Genomic DNA, 18760 nt, shown 5'->3' on the forward strand with positions numbered 1-18760 from the left:
GTTCAAACTCAATTCGATCTGGGTTTATTTCATTTTTTCGTATCTATCGGTTGCTTTTCATGTATATCGGTTACACCACTGACGGCGACGGGCGGTGACGCCGCTCGACACCGAAACGGGCACCTGAAGGCTTGGCCATGCAGATCTCACTCGCTGCAGCGCGTCAGTGCGGGCCTTCTGGCGCGGCTTGGTGCCCTCTCCCTAGAAAGGGCCCGTGACTACGCGAAGCTTTAACTCCCTCTCTCCATAGGAAGAGGACGCGGATGGCATCTAATTTCCACGCGCTGCAACGGGTGCATGCGGTTCGGCCCTGTAGAAGTTGCGCTCTAAAAAGAAATTAGCGCAGCTTGCACTAAACGCGCAATACTAAAAGTGCGGAGAAGCTGAGGCACGGTACCTTTGTAGTCCTATAGATTTTGCTGTTTTGCTAAGTTATGCCAATTTTCTTTCTTTCCCTATTTCTTTCTTTCTTTGTTCTGTTATCTATTTTTTCAAGTCCTCTTTTCCCTCTATATTCATTCCTCTTTCTACTTCTTCCTCTACTTTCCGTTGATCTTACCCTTTCCCTCTTTTATCTTTATCTCTCTCTGCTATCTTCTCCTTTCCATTCTTTTTCTCCATCACCTCTCTACTCCTCGCGCTCTCTTCCCTTTGCTGCTTCTGTTGACGACGACCGTTCCACTGCTCAATTAATCTTTTCTCTTCTTTCCACTTTTCTCCCTTCTTCCCTTCCCCGCAGGCACTGCGCCGTGCTCCCGACCGGGTTGCAGAAATTAGGTGCCTTTTCTCATCACCACCACTTCCCTTTGCCCCTGGTCCGCCACGGTGGGTCAGTGGCTATGGTGCTGCCGAACCGAAGGTCGCGGCTTCGATCCCTGCCACGGTGGTCGCATTCCGATGGAGGCGGGGTATAGTTGAGGCCCGTGTACTGTGCGATATGACAGTGCATGTTGAATAACACCAGTTGGCCAATTTTTTCGGAGCTCTCCACAACAGCGTCTCTCATAATCATATCTTGCTTTTGGGACGTGAAACGCCAGGCGTTATTATTATTCATTTTCTTCCCCTCCCCCCGCTAGACTGTAGTATAGAAGTCCTTTTTGGCGTGGCCGGATAGTCGAGTGGATAGGACGCACGCCATCGGATCGAGAAAGACGTGTTAAAATCTCCCCCTCGTGAAGAAATTTCAATACGGCAAGAATTTCTCTCTCTCTCTTTCTTTCCATCCTTCTTTCTTGCTCTCTCTCTCTCTCTGTACTCGTCCTCTCCCTTGCCAGGTTTATTTCATTCAGGCCACACTGGATACTTCCGCGCATGCGTTCTTAAAACGAATCAGACGATAAAGAAGAGAGCGTGTATCGATTTATGATGATAATTTTGGGTCACGACAGACAAAATTAATATTTGTGTTATTCTTCTCGCTATTATTTAAATATATATTCCTCTTTTTTTTAAGCTTCCCGATTTTCGGTCAATCCACCAGAATGGGAGTGAGCCAGAAATTTAGGATCTACATCTTCATCTGCATTACGCCAAGTAGAACAGCTTTGCTGTTGAGGAAAAAAAATGAGGCTTTACGTGCCAAAACTGTGAAGTGATTATGAGGCATGACGCATGTAGAACCCGAATCTCGACACCTGGTGTTTATTTAACGTGTACCTAAATTTAAGTACAAGAATGTTTGCGTTTCAACCTCACCGAAATGCGGCCACTGTGGATGGGACTTAAAACGCGTCCATGATCTCGGCATTAGAACAGCATAGCAGATGAGCCAAGAAGAGACACCAAGATGGCGAGAACGCAAGCACTCGTGTTGTCGTCCTCGAGTCGTTCGTTTTTCAGCGCTTGTTCATTTGCAGGCTGTTTAACTTGCCGCAATGGCAGCTAAAGAAAACAGTTCCGTTCGCTCCATGGCCCTCGCTATGTTCGCAGCCGCTGCTAATGGCGGTTTCGTTTCACATGGGCTGCAAGCAAATGATCTTGCGATTTCCACTCTGCAACCGGAGCGGCGAGCATCGTTTCTTGCCACCGTTCTTCGTGGCAGACACGACAATTTCTTTTTAATTTTATGCAACGATCTGCGTATTATAATATATAACTACGTTTCCATGAATGATAACGAAGAACAGGCGTGATTCGTCATTTAACGACAATGCAGTGCAATGTAAATCTATTTTAAAATGCACGACATCACCCATTACCAAAACAAACAAGTCGACGCAGTCTCGACGGTTTGGCAGGCCTGACCCTATGTCGACGAATTCCGACCGAAAATTCGTTCCGCCGCTGCGATGAGAGCGAAAAATTCCCAACATGTTGGTAACTCGCCGCGGACCTCTGCGTCGGGAGAGAACTGCTCTTTCTTTTTCCTCAGCATTGCAACGTTTTGTGTCACATGGAACGACCTTAAAGGAAGAACCTCCGCTTCAGCTGAATGAGCAACTATTCTGTTAGGAATGCAGGGTAATAGGTAATCTTGCCACGTTATCACTGTCTCGGCAATCCCCGCGGAATACGTCGTCGTGAGTTAAAATACTCGACGCTGATCGCAAAGCGATATATATATATATATATATATATATATATATATATATATATATATATATATATATATATATATATATATATATATATATATATATATATATATATATATATATATATATATATATATATATATATATATATATATATATATATATATATACACATTATGCTCCTCTGTGGTAAATAAACGCATCGAATGCCTGGTTTTATGGTGAGCATAATCGATGTGCAGTTCCTTCCTTGCTGTCGTTATATAGGAGGAGAACCATGGCGAGTCTAAGTCCGTAGCCCATCTGGCAGCACGGCTCGCCGCCACGTTTCCACCATCCCAGACAGGTACTTCGGTGATGGGCATTCCATTCCTACACTTCGACCACGCGGCACTGTCGCTTTTTCACTCTTGCTTTCAGCGCCTGTTTTGCAGCACAGACCACACCGCGATGACTTTACACATGGACGGCCCCTCAAGCACCGAAAACGTTCTGGCACTGCATGCTTTCTGCGGACTGCACCACACGGGTCACAGCGTACGCCGATTCTCTCGATCCTTGCATTCAATCTGCACAGATCGATCGGGACCGGCCAAGCGTGCTCCCCTAATGCCCCGCTGAGAGCTGCCACCGATTCGGTGGCGTGTTGACACCTTGTAGCGAAGGCTCAAGGGCTTCTCGTACGGAAAGGCGACGGGCACGGCAACCCGCCTACAGATCGGTCTCCTTCAGTTCGCCCAGTTCGCACAGCACTTGGCTGTCCAGGCTGATGACTGATGACGCCCTGGAAGGGCTTACTGCCGCGCTTGCCGGCACCGCCAGCAGGCCGTCGCCGTTGGTCGTGGGAGGAACGGCGGCCGCGTTTCGCCTCCGCAGCTCGGCCTCCTTGGTGGTGTGGCCGCCGCAGCAGGTTAGCGAGCCGCAGCGCTTGGCCTGCGAACACTGCAGGATGCACTGCGAGCCCGTGTGCGTTTCCTGTGAGAAAGGTAGCGACGACAGACATATTTTGATGTGGTGCACGCCCGAGCGGACTGCTATATGCACTGCAGAGCTTTACTTTATGCGCGTACGTAAGCATACATAAATCATTGATCTAAAGGACACAAAAACTATAGACAATCAGGTGCACCGCCATGGGCAGCCAAGCGAAAAAAAACAAACAAACAGGCACGGCTATAGTACATGAACAGTATACCTTAGACGAGCGAAGTATTTCATGCGCGAATATTACTTTAAAAAAATCTAAATGAGACCTAACCAACAAAGAATTCAGAGGGGGGTGTTATACGTGGTAATTACGTTATAGATGTGAAGAAATTGAAGTGAACGAAAAAACGGCTTGCAGCAGCCGAGAACTGATCCATCATGACGGAGAGTGGCGCTCGTCGTTACAGCTATAGCATTCCCTACACATATATAATAGCATTCCTTAGCTTGACTGTCAGTTTTTATTAACGTTGTATCTCTCAAAGAAAAAAAAAAACATCAGGCCTGCGCGGAAGGTGCAGCACAATCACAGCGAAAGCTAGAAGATTGGCCTTTTAGAGCTTTTTTCTAAACACTTATTGGGTAACTTCTGCAAGCAAACCTGCTGGGTACCCACTACGGCATTAATAATAATAATAATTTCTTGGTAGTAGGCCGGCTTTCGCTATGCTATCCTTCGTCATTCTTCTGAGAAGCGTGGTATCCGCTAAACTATTGCGAGGAATGTTGTGCCAATCGTTCACGCAGTGGCTGACGACGATGAGGAATCATGCCCGCAGTGGGTATGCGCCACAGTTAGTAGGTGATGAAGAACAAGCTTTTGTAGCGGGTTGTAGCATTGGACAACCCACTCGTTACACTATTCGAATTATGTGACGCCTGGTTGTTCGTTTGCTGTTCTAAAACGCTTTGTTACTTGTAATAACGCGATTCCTTTCCCGGCATCGAGCCTGCCTAGGGAAAGTTTGCCAACAAGTCCCAAGCACCGGCGTAGCTCAGTGGTAGAATGCTGGCCTGGCACCCAGCTGACCCTTTCGAGCCGCACTGTGTCATTGGTACTATGTTTTTTTTTTGTTGATTTAGTGCGATGTGGTTACAGACACCGGCGGCGGCGAATGACTACGGCGCTGCGCGAGTCCCGAGTTGCGATCTCATAACGGCTTTCGCTGTAAAGAAAAGAGCCCTTAGATTTCAATTTTTCCAGAAGTCGAAAGGTGCGTTAGAATGCGAGTTTTTAATAACGATTTCTGTGATGCAGGCATGGGTGCATTTGAGTTCCATTACATGTATACGTGTGCCCTTATGCACTTCCCCCCCCCCCCCACACACACACACACACATATATATATATATATATATATATATATATATATATATATATATATATATATATATATATATATATATATATATGTATGCAGACATTGACATAAATGCCCCGCCGTGGTGGTCTAGTGGCTAAGGTACTCGGCTACTGACCCGCAGATCGCGGGATCGAATCCCGGCTGTAGGCGTGAATGCTGTAGGCCCGTGTGCTCAGATTTGGGTGCACATTAAAGTAACCCAGGTGGTCGAAATTTCCGTATTCTTCACTACGGCGTCTCTCATAATCAAATGGTGGTTTTGGGACGTTAAACCCCACATATAAACCAATATCGATCATTGGCGTAATTGTGCGTGTGAGTGAGTGCTAGTAAGAGAGCTCAGTGTTTGTGCCCCCGTCCCTTACCACTCAAGTAAACGAGGGCAACAACACACGAAGTCACAAATAAAGCAAGCGAATTAAAATAAAGTGATATGTCGCCTTATTTGTTCGCTATTCACGAACTTAAATCCAATTACTAGGAGTCAGAAACTGAAGCAACACTAGACACAGAGCGACGGGAGCGACGCGAAACGCCGTTCTAAGCCGGGTATGGACGAACAGCGATCGCGTACATCTTCCACGGTTTAAGATTCCCTTCGGGGTAAAAACATTTTCCTCGCTCGCTTTTACAGCGTGCCGCCCCTGCTGGAAACCACCTTTGGCTTTTATCGGACACTCTCAGGCACACGCGTTAGCAAGCATCCTTTTATTTCCCTTTTTTTCCCCCTCCTTCCAGGGTAAACGGTTCTTTGCAAGCACCAGCCTCGCGGTTATCTTACTATTGTTATATTTTTTTTCTCTCTCTCAAAAGTCTCTTTCGGTTGCTCCTTCTCTCTCTCTCTCTCTCTCTCTCTCTCTCTCTCTCGCTCACTGCACGACCGTTGTGCCCTGGGACACCCGCGAAAGGGTTGAGACCTTTTCTATATTTCTCCTCGATCCGCGCGGCCGAACGTTTCCTGCAGGCGCGGTGGATAGTTTATTACACGGGTGCATGCAACAGGGCCGATGGTGTACCCGCCCGTCGCCCCTTATCTGCGCTGCAGGCGGCGGCTGCAGCAGCTCCCTCCACGAACACGATCCGGAACAGAGGAGCCGCGGCCGTTTGAGCAGTGCATACATGCCGGTATAATGTAGGGATTCCATTCGTTAGCATGTGCCTATTCCTTCCTTATCATGCTGCGTTAATGACCACTCCAGTGCGTTGACAACGAAGGCGGAGCACGACTCAACGCAGAATTAACGCTTAAAGATATTTAGCAAGGTTAAAATTAGATATAACAAAAACCCGATCTTGCGAAGTTTCCTATCGAATGAGAATATTTCACCAAGCAAACGCTCATAGGGCTCTGTGTGATCATCGACCTGAATTAACAAACTACATAGCTTGACCACAAAACGCGATTTAGCGAAGTTTTTCTAGACGTACCGGAGTTCGAAAGCGACGATTTCCTTCCATTTTGTAGATGCAAGTTTTGCTCGAGTGTATGCATACGGTTTAATGCGATCGCGATTAGATATATAACGCTCTAACTTAGATCATTTGAGCGTTAGATAGCTCTAACACTCTAACGATATACATCCTTTAGTGTGATAGCGTTAGCGTCTATAGGCACCATACTCACGGCCAATATAGGTCCCATAGCTTTATAGTTTGAGGAGGCTGCACGCCAAGTCCGCGCATAGAGCTATGCACTAGGCAGTCACGTATGCTGGATGGTGCAGCGCGCGACGGTGGTTGGTTTCACTATTTCACTGCGTCAGTTGTCTTTCTGAGATTTTCTCTGGGCCTGCTGACTCAACGACTTCAATCGTTCTCCGCACATCGTTCACCTGTCATTGCTTCACGCAACCTTCTGTCTGGCATGCATCGCGCGAAGTATATAGTACCTCCTATGTCCAGGCTTCATAGAATATGCTCCGTCACAGGACCGCCCTCACTCCTCCCTCGTGGTCTTTTCGCATGCGCGGGAATAAAATGGTAAGGTACGAAGAGCATAATTTAAACATCCGGAGATGTGCCACCCCTTAAGGTGATACCGCAGGCTGCTCCCACGTAGGGAAACTTTAGACATATAGCCTAACCGCCACATCGCAGGCTCTCTTCTGGAGAGCCCAAGGTTGATGCTGATATTACGAGCTCTTGAGCGTCGAGCCCGATTGGTGGCAGAAACAAAGGTTTGGTAGCTGTTGGTTGTCGCGACGTTAAATTTTTTTATATTTCGAAAAACCGGCGAATTCCTGTCTTGATTTTAAGAACTTCCCGATTTAACGAAACAATTCGAGCGTCCCAATCACTTGGTTAGATTGAGATTTCAACTTTATTGAGATATAATCGTAACATCGTGCTGGAAGGGTCTTATTATTTTTTAAAGTTTCTAACATGTGGTCTTTCAAGTACAGGCCACTGCATGATATGTTAGATTTGTATATGAGATATACTTTAACAAAGTCCGCCGCGGTGGTGTACCGGTTATGGTGCTCGACCTGAAGGTCGCAGGTTCGATTCTGGCCGCGCGCGGCAGTCGCGTTAGGACGGAACGCGAAATGCTACAATAGAGACCTGTGCTCTCTGCGATGTCAGCGCAGGTTAAAGAACACCGTAGCAGATTGTCTAAATTCCCGGAGCCCTCACATACGGCGTGCTTCATCATCATATCGTGGTTTCGGCACGTGAAACCTTAGCTATTATTTTAAGGTGCTGCTTAGTGCATAGAGTTTCTCAAAATTAACTAGAGGGCACTCTGGCGCTGCGATCGTTCAGCGACCATGGGAATGATGGGTAGTACACACATTTGCCTAGTCTTCGTACTTGCGGGCGGCGAATCGTACTTGCGGCTTCGTTTATTGCTGTGTTTCGATTTTGTTTTGAAAGAAAGATTCAACCCTTTTAAACTTCGTGACCAAATTTGGAAAAGTAATTCGGAAAAAATAGGGTGGTGAAGCGCAATCGCTGAACATTCGCCGATTTTTGTTTCGTGAGAAAACAGCTTCAAGCCACACGAACACACACGGAGCCAAAAGCAGGCCAGAAGTACGAAGTTTAGACAAATGTGCGTACTACCCATCATTCTCATGCTCGCTGAAGCGCCGTGTGTTGCAGCTCCCATAGACACTAGCGCCAGAGTTCCCTCTAGTAAGTATTGTGGGAAACTCTATGGCTTAGTGGGGACAGTTCCGACGGCAAACTTTCACTATAATGCGGCTGCCTCCCTCTTCAAGCTCAAAAATCTCGAACCTTAATTTTTCTGGCAGCTCGAGAAGGAGAGAGTCGGTCATACGAGCCAAATCAAAGCTGCGACTTGTACCGCATGTTCGCGTTTGTTGTTCGGTGTTCGTCTGTGTATAACGGTAAAGAAGCCGTTATGAACAGTTCGCATCACTTCGCCAAACTTCATAGGGTCAAGATTACGGTTTATTCTTACGATGAAGACATTTTTTTTTTTCGTACTACTCTCATGCAGAAAGGAGAGCAGCCATTACTATCCTCTTATAGCTGTCGGGCCTGCCGAAAGCTATAAACGATCGGGCATAATGACTTCAGAAGCTGGAACTTGTGATTATGCAGCAAGTTGTAACATGAGATTTATGGAATGATTTGAAAGTATACAGTTACGTACACGCTACTTGCACGACTTGAAGACTTGCACGACTTGAAACTGAAGGAATATTCTTGTCAAACAAACTGAAGGAATATTCTTGTCAAACAAAAGCCTTTAAATACTCATCTTTTCCGCGCACTGCACTAATTGGAATGTTCTTTCGGCCAATCTGGTGAACTGCGAAACCGTTCAGTCGTTCATGGAAAAACTTAAACATCAGCAACCCACTTGAATTTGATCTTTCTTTGCGCTTCGCCCTCTATTATTCCACCACGCATCCTGAACAGGCTTCCATTTATGTTCCACTTTCTATCACTTTTTTCATATCAATGCGTTGTATTTTCAAAATGTTGCCGATTTTTAAACCGTTATATGATGTTTGTTTCTTAGTTCTGTATAAGCAGATGTTTGTCGTCATAGTTTTTTTTGTACGTGTACGCGTAAACCACTACAATTCTGTAAGTACTGGCGTTTTACTTTGATGCACTAGTTCTTGATGGTGTAGCTCTGCGTGACGTGTTTCCTTTCGTGTTGTTTCTTTATATTTGTTTCCTTTTTTGTATCACCCACCCCTGCCTAAGGCCTCATGTGTGAGGCTGGCAGAACTTCTGAAATAAATAAATAAATAAATAAATAAATAAATAAATAAATAAAACGGCACGTACCTGGCAGAACTCGGGCTGCACCGTGGTGGAGGTGATCCCCTGTTCGTGCAGGTAGCGGTTGAGACGATCGGCGACGGAAGCGTACACCACGGGCGACCCGAACACGATGTGCACCGTGGCGATCAGGTGCGTGTTGGTGAGCTGCCACAGGTGAAACTCGTGCACGTTCAGAATGGACGGAAACTGCGAACACGGCTCATTCAGCTTGCAAGTGGGGCAATCTGAGTCACTGGGTAGCTGTTTGACGTTCGCGCTATGTCGCGAACAGAAGGCAAACCACGGCGAAATGATTCATTACCTAATTTCGCAACGTATCTAGTTGAATACGTATAAACAAAATAAATAAATAAATAAATAAATAAATAAATAAATAAATAAATAAAAGTACTATACAAGGACAACGTTGATTGTCGTATAGCGGGGTACTTAATTACCTCTTTCATAATCCTCTTCTGCATTGTGGCGATGTCGACGTTATGAGGAACGTTCTGAAGAAGGATGAGACCAGACTCCTTTACTGCGTAAAGAGAGAACAGCAAGGAAAAAAAAAGAAACTGAACACTTTGACACACGTTACACTAATTCAGGAGAGATCTGTGATACACGATGCAAAACACGGAGCATCGTGCATGCGTGTAACAAACGTCTGTGTATAATATAATACACTCTGCGTAGAGCGGCAGCCGATGCACACTAAGTGTACAAAGCGTATACAAAGTTAGTTGCCTTGTCACGCACAGTGCATTTAGATTAACAATGGCACCGAGGTTGGTGCGTCCGAAATATGGGCTGCTCACAAACGCTTGTATATATATATATATATATATATATATATATATTAATGAGATCTAACAGACAGTAATGCCAAGGAATGTACAGGGGAAGTTATTAGAACCAATGGAATGTAAATAAGAAGAAAGAAAAGTGGGTGAAGAAATAACCAGCCGTGAGCAGGAATCGAACCTACGACCTTCGAATAACGCGTTCGATGCTCTAACCACTGAGCTACCACAGCGGCCTTCCCTACATCCACTTTTTTGGGTTTATATGTGAATTTAGAAGTAGGAGTGTCAGTCAGCGCCATCTATAAGCTTATAGATGGCGCTGACTGACACTCCTACTTCTAAATTCACATATAAACCCAAAAAAGTGGATGTAGGGAAGGCCGCTGTCGTAGCTCAGTGGTTAGAGCATCGAACGCGTTATTCGAAGGTCGTAGGTTCGATTCCTGCTCACGGCTGGTTATTTCTTCACCCACTTTTCTTTCTTCTTATTTACATTCCATTGGTTCTAATAACTTCCCCTGTACATTCCTTGGCATTACTGTCTGTTAGATCTCATTAATATTGTGTCAAAAACACGGAAAAACGAGCCCTTAGGTATACACTTCTTTCCCTTATTATATATATATATATATATATATATATATATATATATATATATATATATATATAGTGATACAGCAATTAACGCCAAAATAGTGCACCGGACCGTGATCGTATAGGTGTTTTAAAAACGAGAACATTCTTCATTCTCTGAAAGGATCTATCAGAGGTAATTCTGCACCAAAGTTAAATCAACTTGAGTCAGGGCGTACCAGATAGAACACTATAGCTTGCTCTCTATAAATGCTGTAGTTATATGTTATACCACTTTATACTAAGTCTGTTAGAGGGCATTTCTTTGTTGGGAATAATGAGGCATAACTTCGCGTGCCTCTCTTTCGGAACTCTGTGAATATACGATGTACGTGGGAGGGCGGCCAAGAGGCACTTTTGATGTTTCGCGGACTACCATCTCTAACAACAATAAATCACAAGCAACTTGTATGATGCAGATATGTAATACTGCATTTAAAGATCCTTATAATCGCCCACAATGGCTAAATTAACATCTGAACAATTGTGAAAGCAATTTTTTAGTTACAATTAGCGTTCAACGGGACCATGAAACAGAAATTAATACATTTGTAACACGATAATTCTAAACAACAGCGTCATAAAATTCTCTCTACGTGAATTCAAATGTTTACTTCTCGTAATATATTGCGAGTCGGTAACGTAAGCACACCGAAGTGATGATAATAGCGTCGGTACGTCAAAAAAAGGCTGTCCACATTTACTATTTAAGCTAATACGTAAGCACTCAACTACCAAATTTTCGGACATGCCCGATAATTTAAACGCCTTCGCGGCACCGCCGGGTCGTGCATACCCATAAAGCCAATGTGCAGCAAGGATATCTGAAGTTTAAAACGCTGGACCCTCTACGCTGAAACCCTCCAGACTTTATAATCTGATATTAAATCCTATACGGCATTAATCTAAGCCGTAACCACCGCCATGTGGATAGCGCGGGCACAAACCAACGCTTATGAACACCAAACCACTTGATAGTTGTGTGCTTCGCCGCAGAGCTTTAATGTTCTGCAATAAAGCATACGAAAGCATAGCGGTGAAGCGCTTTAGGAATGGGGTCCACTGTCCCGGGACATGGTAGCGTACGTGCTCCGAGGCGAAGATGAAGTTTTCTTTTTCTTGCTTTTCTTTTTTTGTTGTTCAAGTATATGGGAGGGTGAACGATGTTAAAATGCTAAATGATGATAACAATGCTTATGTGGATGCTTACAATAAACAATAATGTCAAGAACTTCATTGGCGTTTCAGTGAGCGTTCCAACGCCATAGTAACAGTGGACAATAAAATTTGAGCTCAACATGCCTCCATATGTCATATGCTGCATGACACTATGCATAAAACATCAGGGAGGGAGGATGAAGTTCTACACATCCGGGAATCACCCCTAGATTGGTGCAGGGGATACTTATTATGAACGCGCGCAATAGTTATCTTCTGTTATAATACTATAATGGAGACGCCTAGCCTATCAAGTGCAGTGGCATGCTTTCAGACCTATTTCTGGCTTGTCTGCTGCGATTTCAGCTTTTGGCAGTAAAGAGGCATGCGTATGTTTCTTCAGACTATTCAATCTTAGTGCGAAAGCTTTACTACGCTGTCTCCCAGAGTCGTTCATCGCGTCGTAATGATAGTGAACCTCCGGCGCGCAAGTATGGTTAAGCACCATAGCTTAAGTGATACAGGCGTGACGTCACGCCACGTGATCCGCCGCGGAGGGGCGTCTGCCGCTGCGGTACCACATGACCAGGTTAACAAAACATTGTGTGCATAGCTTCTCGAAAATCAAGCCAAACATACATTTTGCTCACGATAACTAAGTTTAGGTGAGTTAAACCTCTTTTTTTTTACGATTTCACATTCGGAATAAGTGACTAGAAAAATCAGACGTAGAGTAATCATTCATCTATCCATGAAGATATGTACACGTGAAGATGTGTACTTACTGCGCGGATAGGAAGTGCAAATGAGTATGGCTACGGCCACCACGGCGAGCACTGGGTCCACGTACCGCGGCAGCGCCCCCGTCCCGAAATGAACGGCGCATGCGCAGCCTACCACGAGGAGGCAACCTCCGCAAGTGCGCATCGCTTCCAGCAGGCAGGAGCGCCAACCTGCACGCAGAGGCGAAAAAAAAAAGAGAGAAACGTTGTCGCCTACTAAAAAAAAAAAAAACATTCGTGTCGACAGCAGTCAAGTTCAATGAAAAGTAAAGCAAACACGAGATATACCAGCATTAAATATACTGTCACTTGCTTGTGACTGCGAAGAAGGCTGTGCAGTCAGACGGCTAAAGACGAAGCTTTTTATGGGGCGGGCTTGTGTCCTGAAGATGAAGAAACACTAACTGTACGACCGAGTAGAAGTCACAATGCGATAATAGCGGCGAGTACAGTGGGTGGTCGTCGATAACCTGATCGTGGGTGGAACATGCCGGCTTTTATACGCACGGTGTCGAGCATTCCAGCGCCGACATGCGCGTCGCTGCCAGAATAAACTCCACATCTAATGTAGTGCGGGCAATTTTATCAGAAGATTCTGAAAATGATCATGAAAGTTATCTTACATTCGACGTGACCTGCACCGAGCAATATGTGTTTTCTTGTTTGTTTGTTTTTTTTTTTTGCTGGTGAAGTCAGATTACATAACCAAAGAAAGAAATAGGTGCTTGCCAAAATTAGCGAGGAAAAAAAAAGTACACTCTACGACCCAATCTATCGAGCAAGTCACCACATAAAAAAGGAACCTGGCGTACATGGCCTTTGGTTGTTATCATAGAAGTGCGGTCGTTAAAAAAAAGCAGAAACGAAAACAGGTGAACCAAAGTTGCGGAACGAAACACAAACCAGCCGATTTCAGCGAATTTTCGCTAATTTCTCACCTGCACATAATCACGAAATATAAAAGTCAAACCTGCAGCATATTACAAGGCAAGATCTAGATGATTAGCAAACTTGATTCTTCCGTTCGGCATACTATAGACTGATGTGTATGCAAAACGAGCGTTTCGACATCCGAACAACGCACACTTACTGTATACCGTGCAGGTGTCACTTGCCGCACATGCTTCCAGGCGTGAAGATTGCGCCAGCTGTAGCTCCTTCGCTTAGGCGCTAGTCGGTGGGTTAGTTCACACACCGGATGACACGATAAAACGAGAAACAAAGACATACAAGGGCGGTGAAATGTCAGCGCTTGTGCGTGTCCTTTTGTTACGTGTCATCCTTTCACGCGGTGTATATGCCGTCATGAGTAACTATGAGGAATGCCAAAGTAGGGATGGAGGATGGAGAGAAAGTAGGGATGGAGAATGGAGAGAAAGAAAGCGCTCACTCCTGGCGTCGGAGAGCGCGTGGTGAGTGTGGGCGTGTGTGGGCAGCAGGGACTGCTTGGTGCTCGGATCTTCGGGAAGCTGCATCTGGCACGGCGGCGGCGTCAGGTCGTCCTCCTCCTCGTTGCCGGACTCCGTGCCCACCACGAAGTTCACCTGCACCTCGGTGCCCTGCACGATGCGAAGGTTGCAGCCGCGACGAACACGGGTGCCTGGAAAGGATTGCGTATGCGGTCGCCCATTTTGAGTTAAACGGCAAACTTCGTTTAAAAATTGGGGCACTGCTGGAGATTACCACTCCGTTTCTGCATGTCAGTAACTGCGAATAAGCCTTCAGTTTATCTCAAATCTCTTGATTTTTTTATTTATTTGAGATGTAGTGCGTAGAAACATCTCCTGCAGTGTGTACAATAAAACGAAGTCTGCTCTGCGTTGATAGCTTCTGCAGGAGTGGTTTGCCCTGTTCTGCACGCATTGAGTTATCAATTATATCACACTTGTGCTGCGATCTGAACGAACAAAGTCTCACATGGGGCTGCTCCGTACAGCTCTTTCGTAGTATACAATAGGTGGCATTCTGAATCTACTTTCTTCTCTTTACCTCATAGTGGTCTCCTCGTCAGTCCGGGTGGCAGAGTGACCACTCCGGTAATAAATTGTTACCAGTTTTGACACGTTCGTAAACTGTTCGTAAATACGTTCGTAAACTAGGAGGCTTTCTTTCCAACGAATGCATGTGTATTTCCTTTGTAGTTAAATACAACGAAACAGGCGGAGGAGAAGACATCCTCATCTCATTATTCAATGTACCTCCGATGACAATGTAGCAAATGATGTCGACGGACAGCCCGAGGATGCCGAAGCAGAGCAGCAGCATCGGGTAGTGTGGCTCGGTGTTCTCGTGCGACGCGTGCACGATGGTCTGCACGGCGGCCACCGAAATGGCGAAGCACAGCGCCATCAGGAACAGCATGTTCACAAGAGTGCCCAGCACCTCGACGCGCGCCCAGCCGAACGTGTTCTTTAGCGTCCTCTCCTGGCAGATCTGCGTTAAAAGAGATACGTAACCGTCAAAACGGTTAACCATGCATTTGCTCACAACTGGCAGTGCTTCACCGCCAGCTTGAGTAACCTTATCGCCGCACCAGTTATCACAACTGCTGGTGTGTTTTTATCCGCATTCCTTTTCATTCAACCATACCTTTCCTGTACTTCCCGCAAAAATGAGAGGTAAGTTCACACGAAATCACTAAAAAAGACTGGCAACAGCGGTCACTCACACCAGCGCTCACAAAGAAGGTGTTGCTCACACTGACGTACACAAGACCAGCTCACTCAAGCTATGCTCTTTAATATACGAATCAGGTCACAAAAAGGTACGACTTTCATTGAATTGCTTCTAATATGATTATTTCTGTTGATATCTTACCTACTGCTGTATTCAGTGTCCATTTGACAACCTTCTATAGTAACAGGTTAGTTTATTTGTTACAGATAGATAGATAGATAGATAGATAGATAGATAGATAGATAGATAGATAGATAGATAGATAGATAGATAGATAGATAGATAGATAGATAGATAGATAGATAGATAGATAGATAGATAGATAGATAGATAGATAGATAGATAGATAGATAGATAGATAGATAGATAGATAGATAGATAGATAGATAGATAGATAGATAGATAGATAGATAGATAGATAGATAGATAGATAGATAGATAGATAGATAGATAGATAGATAGATAGATAGATAGATAGATAGGATTGCCGTACGTGGTGGCTGATGACAAGCAGCACCAATGCCAGCACGTTGTACAGCATCTGGTAGGCATAGATGAGCAGCACCAGCGAGTGAGTGACGTGCGACACCACAATCTCGGCCAGGAAGAAGAGACCGGAGAGCACCAGCGCCGCGTACACGCGACCGCAGCCGCTGCTCCCGCCGCTCGTCGTCGGACCCGTGGACATGTTGATTGCGGTGGCGGCGCCGCTTTTGGAGTCGCCCGGCGATTCACCCTGCGTGGCGTGTGACACCGAATGAAGATTATAGTGATCTGTTTACTTATACAACGTAAACATCGTGCATCAGCACGGTGCTATTGTGCTTGCTTGCTCCTGAGTACTGGGTCCTACGCACAACGGGGGATAGTCCAAGAAGCCGGTGGTTAAAGTAGAGAGAGAGATAGAGAAAGAGAGAGGTTTATTTATAGTAAGTCGAGAGGCCTGTTTGAGCGATAGTATGCCATTGCTTGCTACTCCACAGCGGGAGAGGCGAACAGAAAAAAAAAGAAAAGAAAATCAGGAGCGTATATAGTCAGAAATGTTTTTCGGGGGATGGGGGAGATTAGAGCATACTTCATGTATGTTCGTGCGTGCGTTTATATGTGTGAATGCAAATATACGCATGCACGATTGAAAAACATTGAGGGGGGATGTGTTGCACCCCCCCCCCTCTTTTTTTTCTACGTTTCTGAAAGAAATAGCAACGAATGACGATGGTAAGTTAGGGAAGTGAGAATACACAGTCCCGTCAATTCGGCGCAATGCTCTAGCCACGCGTCCAATCCAGTGACTTGTAGAAAGTCTACGGCCTCTCCCACGATCCCAGTTGTAGATGAAGATTCTAAAATTTTGACTCGCACCCACCAACTTTTTTTTTTTTGCTAACGCTAGAGAAGCGCAATTGAGGCCTTTCATATTCGAAGAAAAGGTGACAAGTGTGTCAGCCTCGCATCTATCTCATTCAGTGATGCGGAATTTCCGTACCTATAGTCAGCACGCGCAAAATGTGATATGCGAGCTGCCTATAGGGCCTTCTGCTGTAATAGGTGTCGTATATATGTACTAGTTTTTTCCAAATAAAGACTAGTCGTGAGTCAGTGCCTGTTTTGTGCTCCTCCTTTTCATCTTGGCCCTGTGCACGTTGCTTCAACCTAAAATTAACGCCGACCAGCTCATGTTTCTATTCTTACAAAGGGAGCGTGTTGACAAACGTCTAAAGAAACTATGCGATGCAGTAATCATGTTATTTTTGCTCAATTTCTCAATGAAAAAAAGAAACTATTTATGTGCCTCCGAAAGATAACTTGTCGGCACTTCAGAACTGCGGTTTTTGATGTTTCTATCTAAATATAGCCCACACCCTGTACGCAGCACGGGCCGAGAATCGGGAGAGTTCAAATAACTAATCACGTGTGGACTGTGCCATTAATTAAGAATGTTGCATTGATCGATACAACTATAACACGGTATTTTCAAGGCTTTAGCAAGAAACCTGTATCGCCGTTGTTGTTTCCGAGACACATGTGGCCGCCTACCCATTCCACTAGGTGGACATCAATTCAGCATTTCAATTACAGGAAGATCTCGCTTTCGAGTGCATCTCCGAATTCCAGAGAGCGCTAAGGTTTACGGTCACAAGTAGCTACTCGTTTTAACCAAGTTCGCTAGACACGTTTCGGATGTTACTGCCACCAAGTGCAAGCGCACTTTAATGCGAAGCAACCCTATGTAGAAGGCATAAGTCATAAATGAGAAAAAAATAAAAGTTACGCAATTGGAATTACAACGTCATTCATGTGATGCCACTATTTTTGTCAGTTCTCAGAACTAAGTTAGAGAAATTTAATTTACACGTTAGTTAATCTTCCACCACCTGAGTCTTGGTCAATATGTTATAGCATAGCATAATCAATAATTAACACTAAAGGTAAAACATCAAATAAGAAAAATACGAAATCATAATGACTAATCTAGTGATGAGATACAATAATTCGTCCGTAATGCATAATGATATACACCAAATATGGCACATAACATAAACGCAATAAACAGAAGATTTTGCGAAAAAAAATAGGTAACATCATAAAGAAAAGAAAAGTGATACAGGGCAGCACAAGCGTGAGAAAAAGACAGTCGTATTAGTTTAACTTGCATATTTTGCATATTTGTATTAATTTGCACAAGGTGCGAATGCCGCAAAGTCAAATTTCCTGTCATTCCCAATACCGTTGATGAAAAGTAATTATATCATAGCTAATCAAAACTTTTCGCGTAACTAAGGCTGCGCCATTTGTTGAGCACGTGTGATGAAGAGCGACGTCAGCGTCCAGTATGATCAAGATTGTGTTCAGCTCCGAGAGGACTAATATGATCGCGTGATTTTTTTCACTCAGCCGCAGATAGAAGCAAAAGATATGATTCCTTTAGAAGCGTACTTTGAATGGGTAAAAGGCATAATGCTCGAGTCGCCACATTATCTATATGCAGCAGATCAGTAAATAGGCTGAGGAGTGAAACGTGCGCACACAGCATACAGAAGGCAGAGATAAGATTAATCCGGTGCCCGTGTCTTCGATTCGTCGCGCACTGCGGCGTACCAGTGTCCATTATTGAAAATGATTTTTTGTTCAAGCGCACAAAAAAAAACAGACAGACAGAAGAGGCTGACAGGGACAGCGCTTGCTCTCACAACTGAAATTTTATTAATAAAAAAAATGGTATTTGCAGCGGTTACTAGTTTATGGTAATAAGGGCTGCAGCGCGAGCACGAAGGTGCTAGAAGAAACAGACGAAAGGCGAGGCACGGAAGGCAAAGAGGACAACACGAGCCTTCCTCTTTGCCTTCCGTGCCTCGCCTTTCGTCTGTTTCTTCTAGCACCTTCGTGCTCGCGCTGCATCCCTTATTACCATGAGTTCAAACCAACTAGCCCAAATCGCCATTCTTCTTCAATGGTTACTAGTTTCTCGCGAAGTCCTGCAGCTCACGCGTGTCTTGCACGGCCTGTTTTTGTTTTTTTTTTAATTCGTGGAGTTAGAAATTGCAAAACGGTACCAGCGATATTTGAATATA

At 44.9% G+C, this 18760-nt stretch overlaps 1 protein-coding gene across 4 annotated transcripts in view; it reads right to left on the reverse strand.

Annotated features, from left to right (window-relative positions):
- Positions 1 to 2722: 2722 nt before the first annotated feature.
- The window catches only part of LOC119170279 (proton-coupled zinc antiporter SLC30A1), a 39944-nt gene continuing 23906 nt past the window's right edge, over positions 2723 to 18760 (reverse strand). For all 4 annotated transcript variants that reach the window (XM_037421400.2, XM_075877431.1, XM_037421402.2 and 1 more), the window contains exons 2-8: positions 15682 to 15924; positions 14711 to 14945; positions 13903 to 14112; positions 12516 to 12683; positions 9589 to 9671; positions 9155 to 9337; positions 2723 to 3512 (exon numbers count right to left, since the gene is read on the reverse strand). In XM_037421400.2, coding sequence (XP_037277297.2) covers positions 3249 to 3512; positions 9155 to 9337; positions 9589 to 9671; positions 12516 to 12683; positions 13903 to 14112; positions 14711 to 14945; positions 15682 to 15924 — 1386 coding nt within the window. In that variant the 3' untranslated portion in view covers positions 2723 to 3248. The remainder of the gene's footprint in view (positions 3513 to 9154; positions 9338 to 9588; positions 9672 to 12515; positions 12684 to 13902; positions 14113 to 14710; positions 14946 to 15681; positions 15925 to 18760) is intronic.

The sequence above is a fragment of the Rhipicephalus microplus genome, chromosome 2, assembly GCF_043290135.1.
Source record: "Rhipicephalus microplus isolate Deutch F79 chromosome 2, USDA_Rmic, whole genome shotgun sequence".
In the NCBI taxonomy this organism is placed as follows: domain Eukaryota; kingdom Metazoa; phylum Arthropoda; class Arachnida; order Ixodida; family Ixodidae; genus Rhipicephalus; species Rhipicephalus microplus.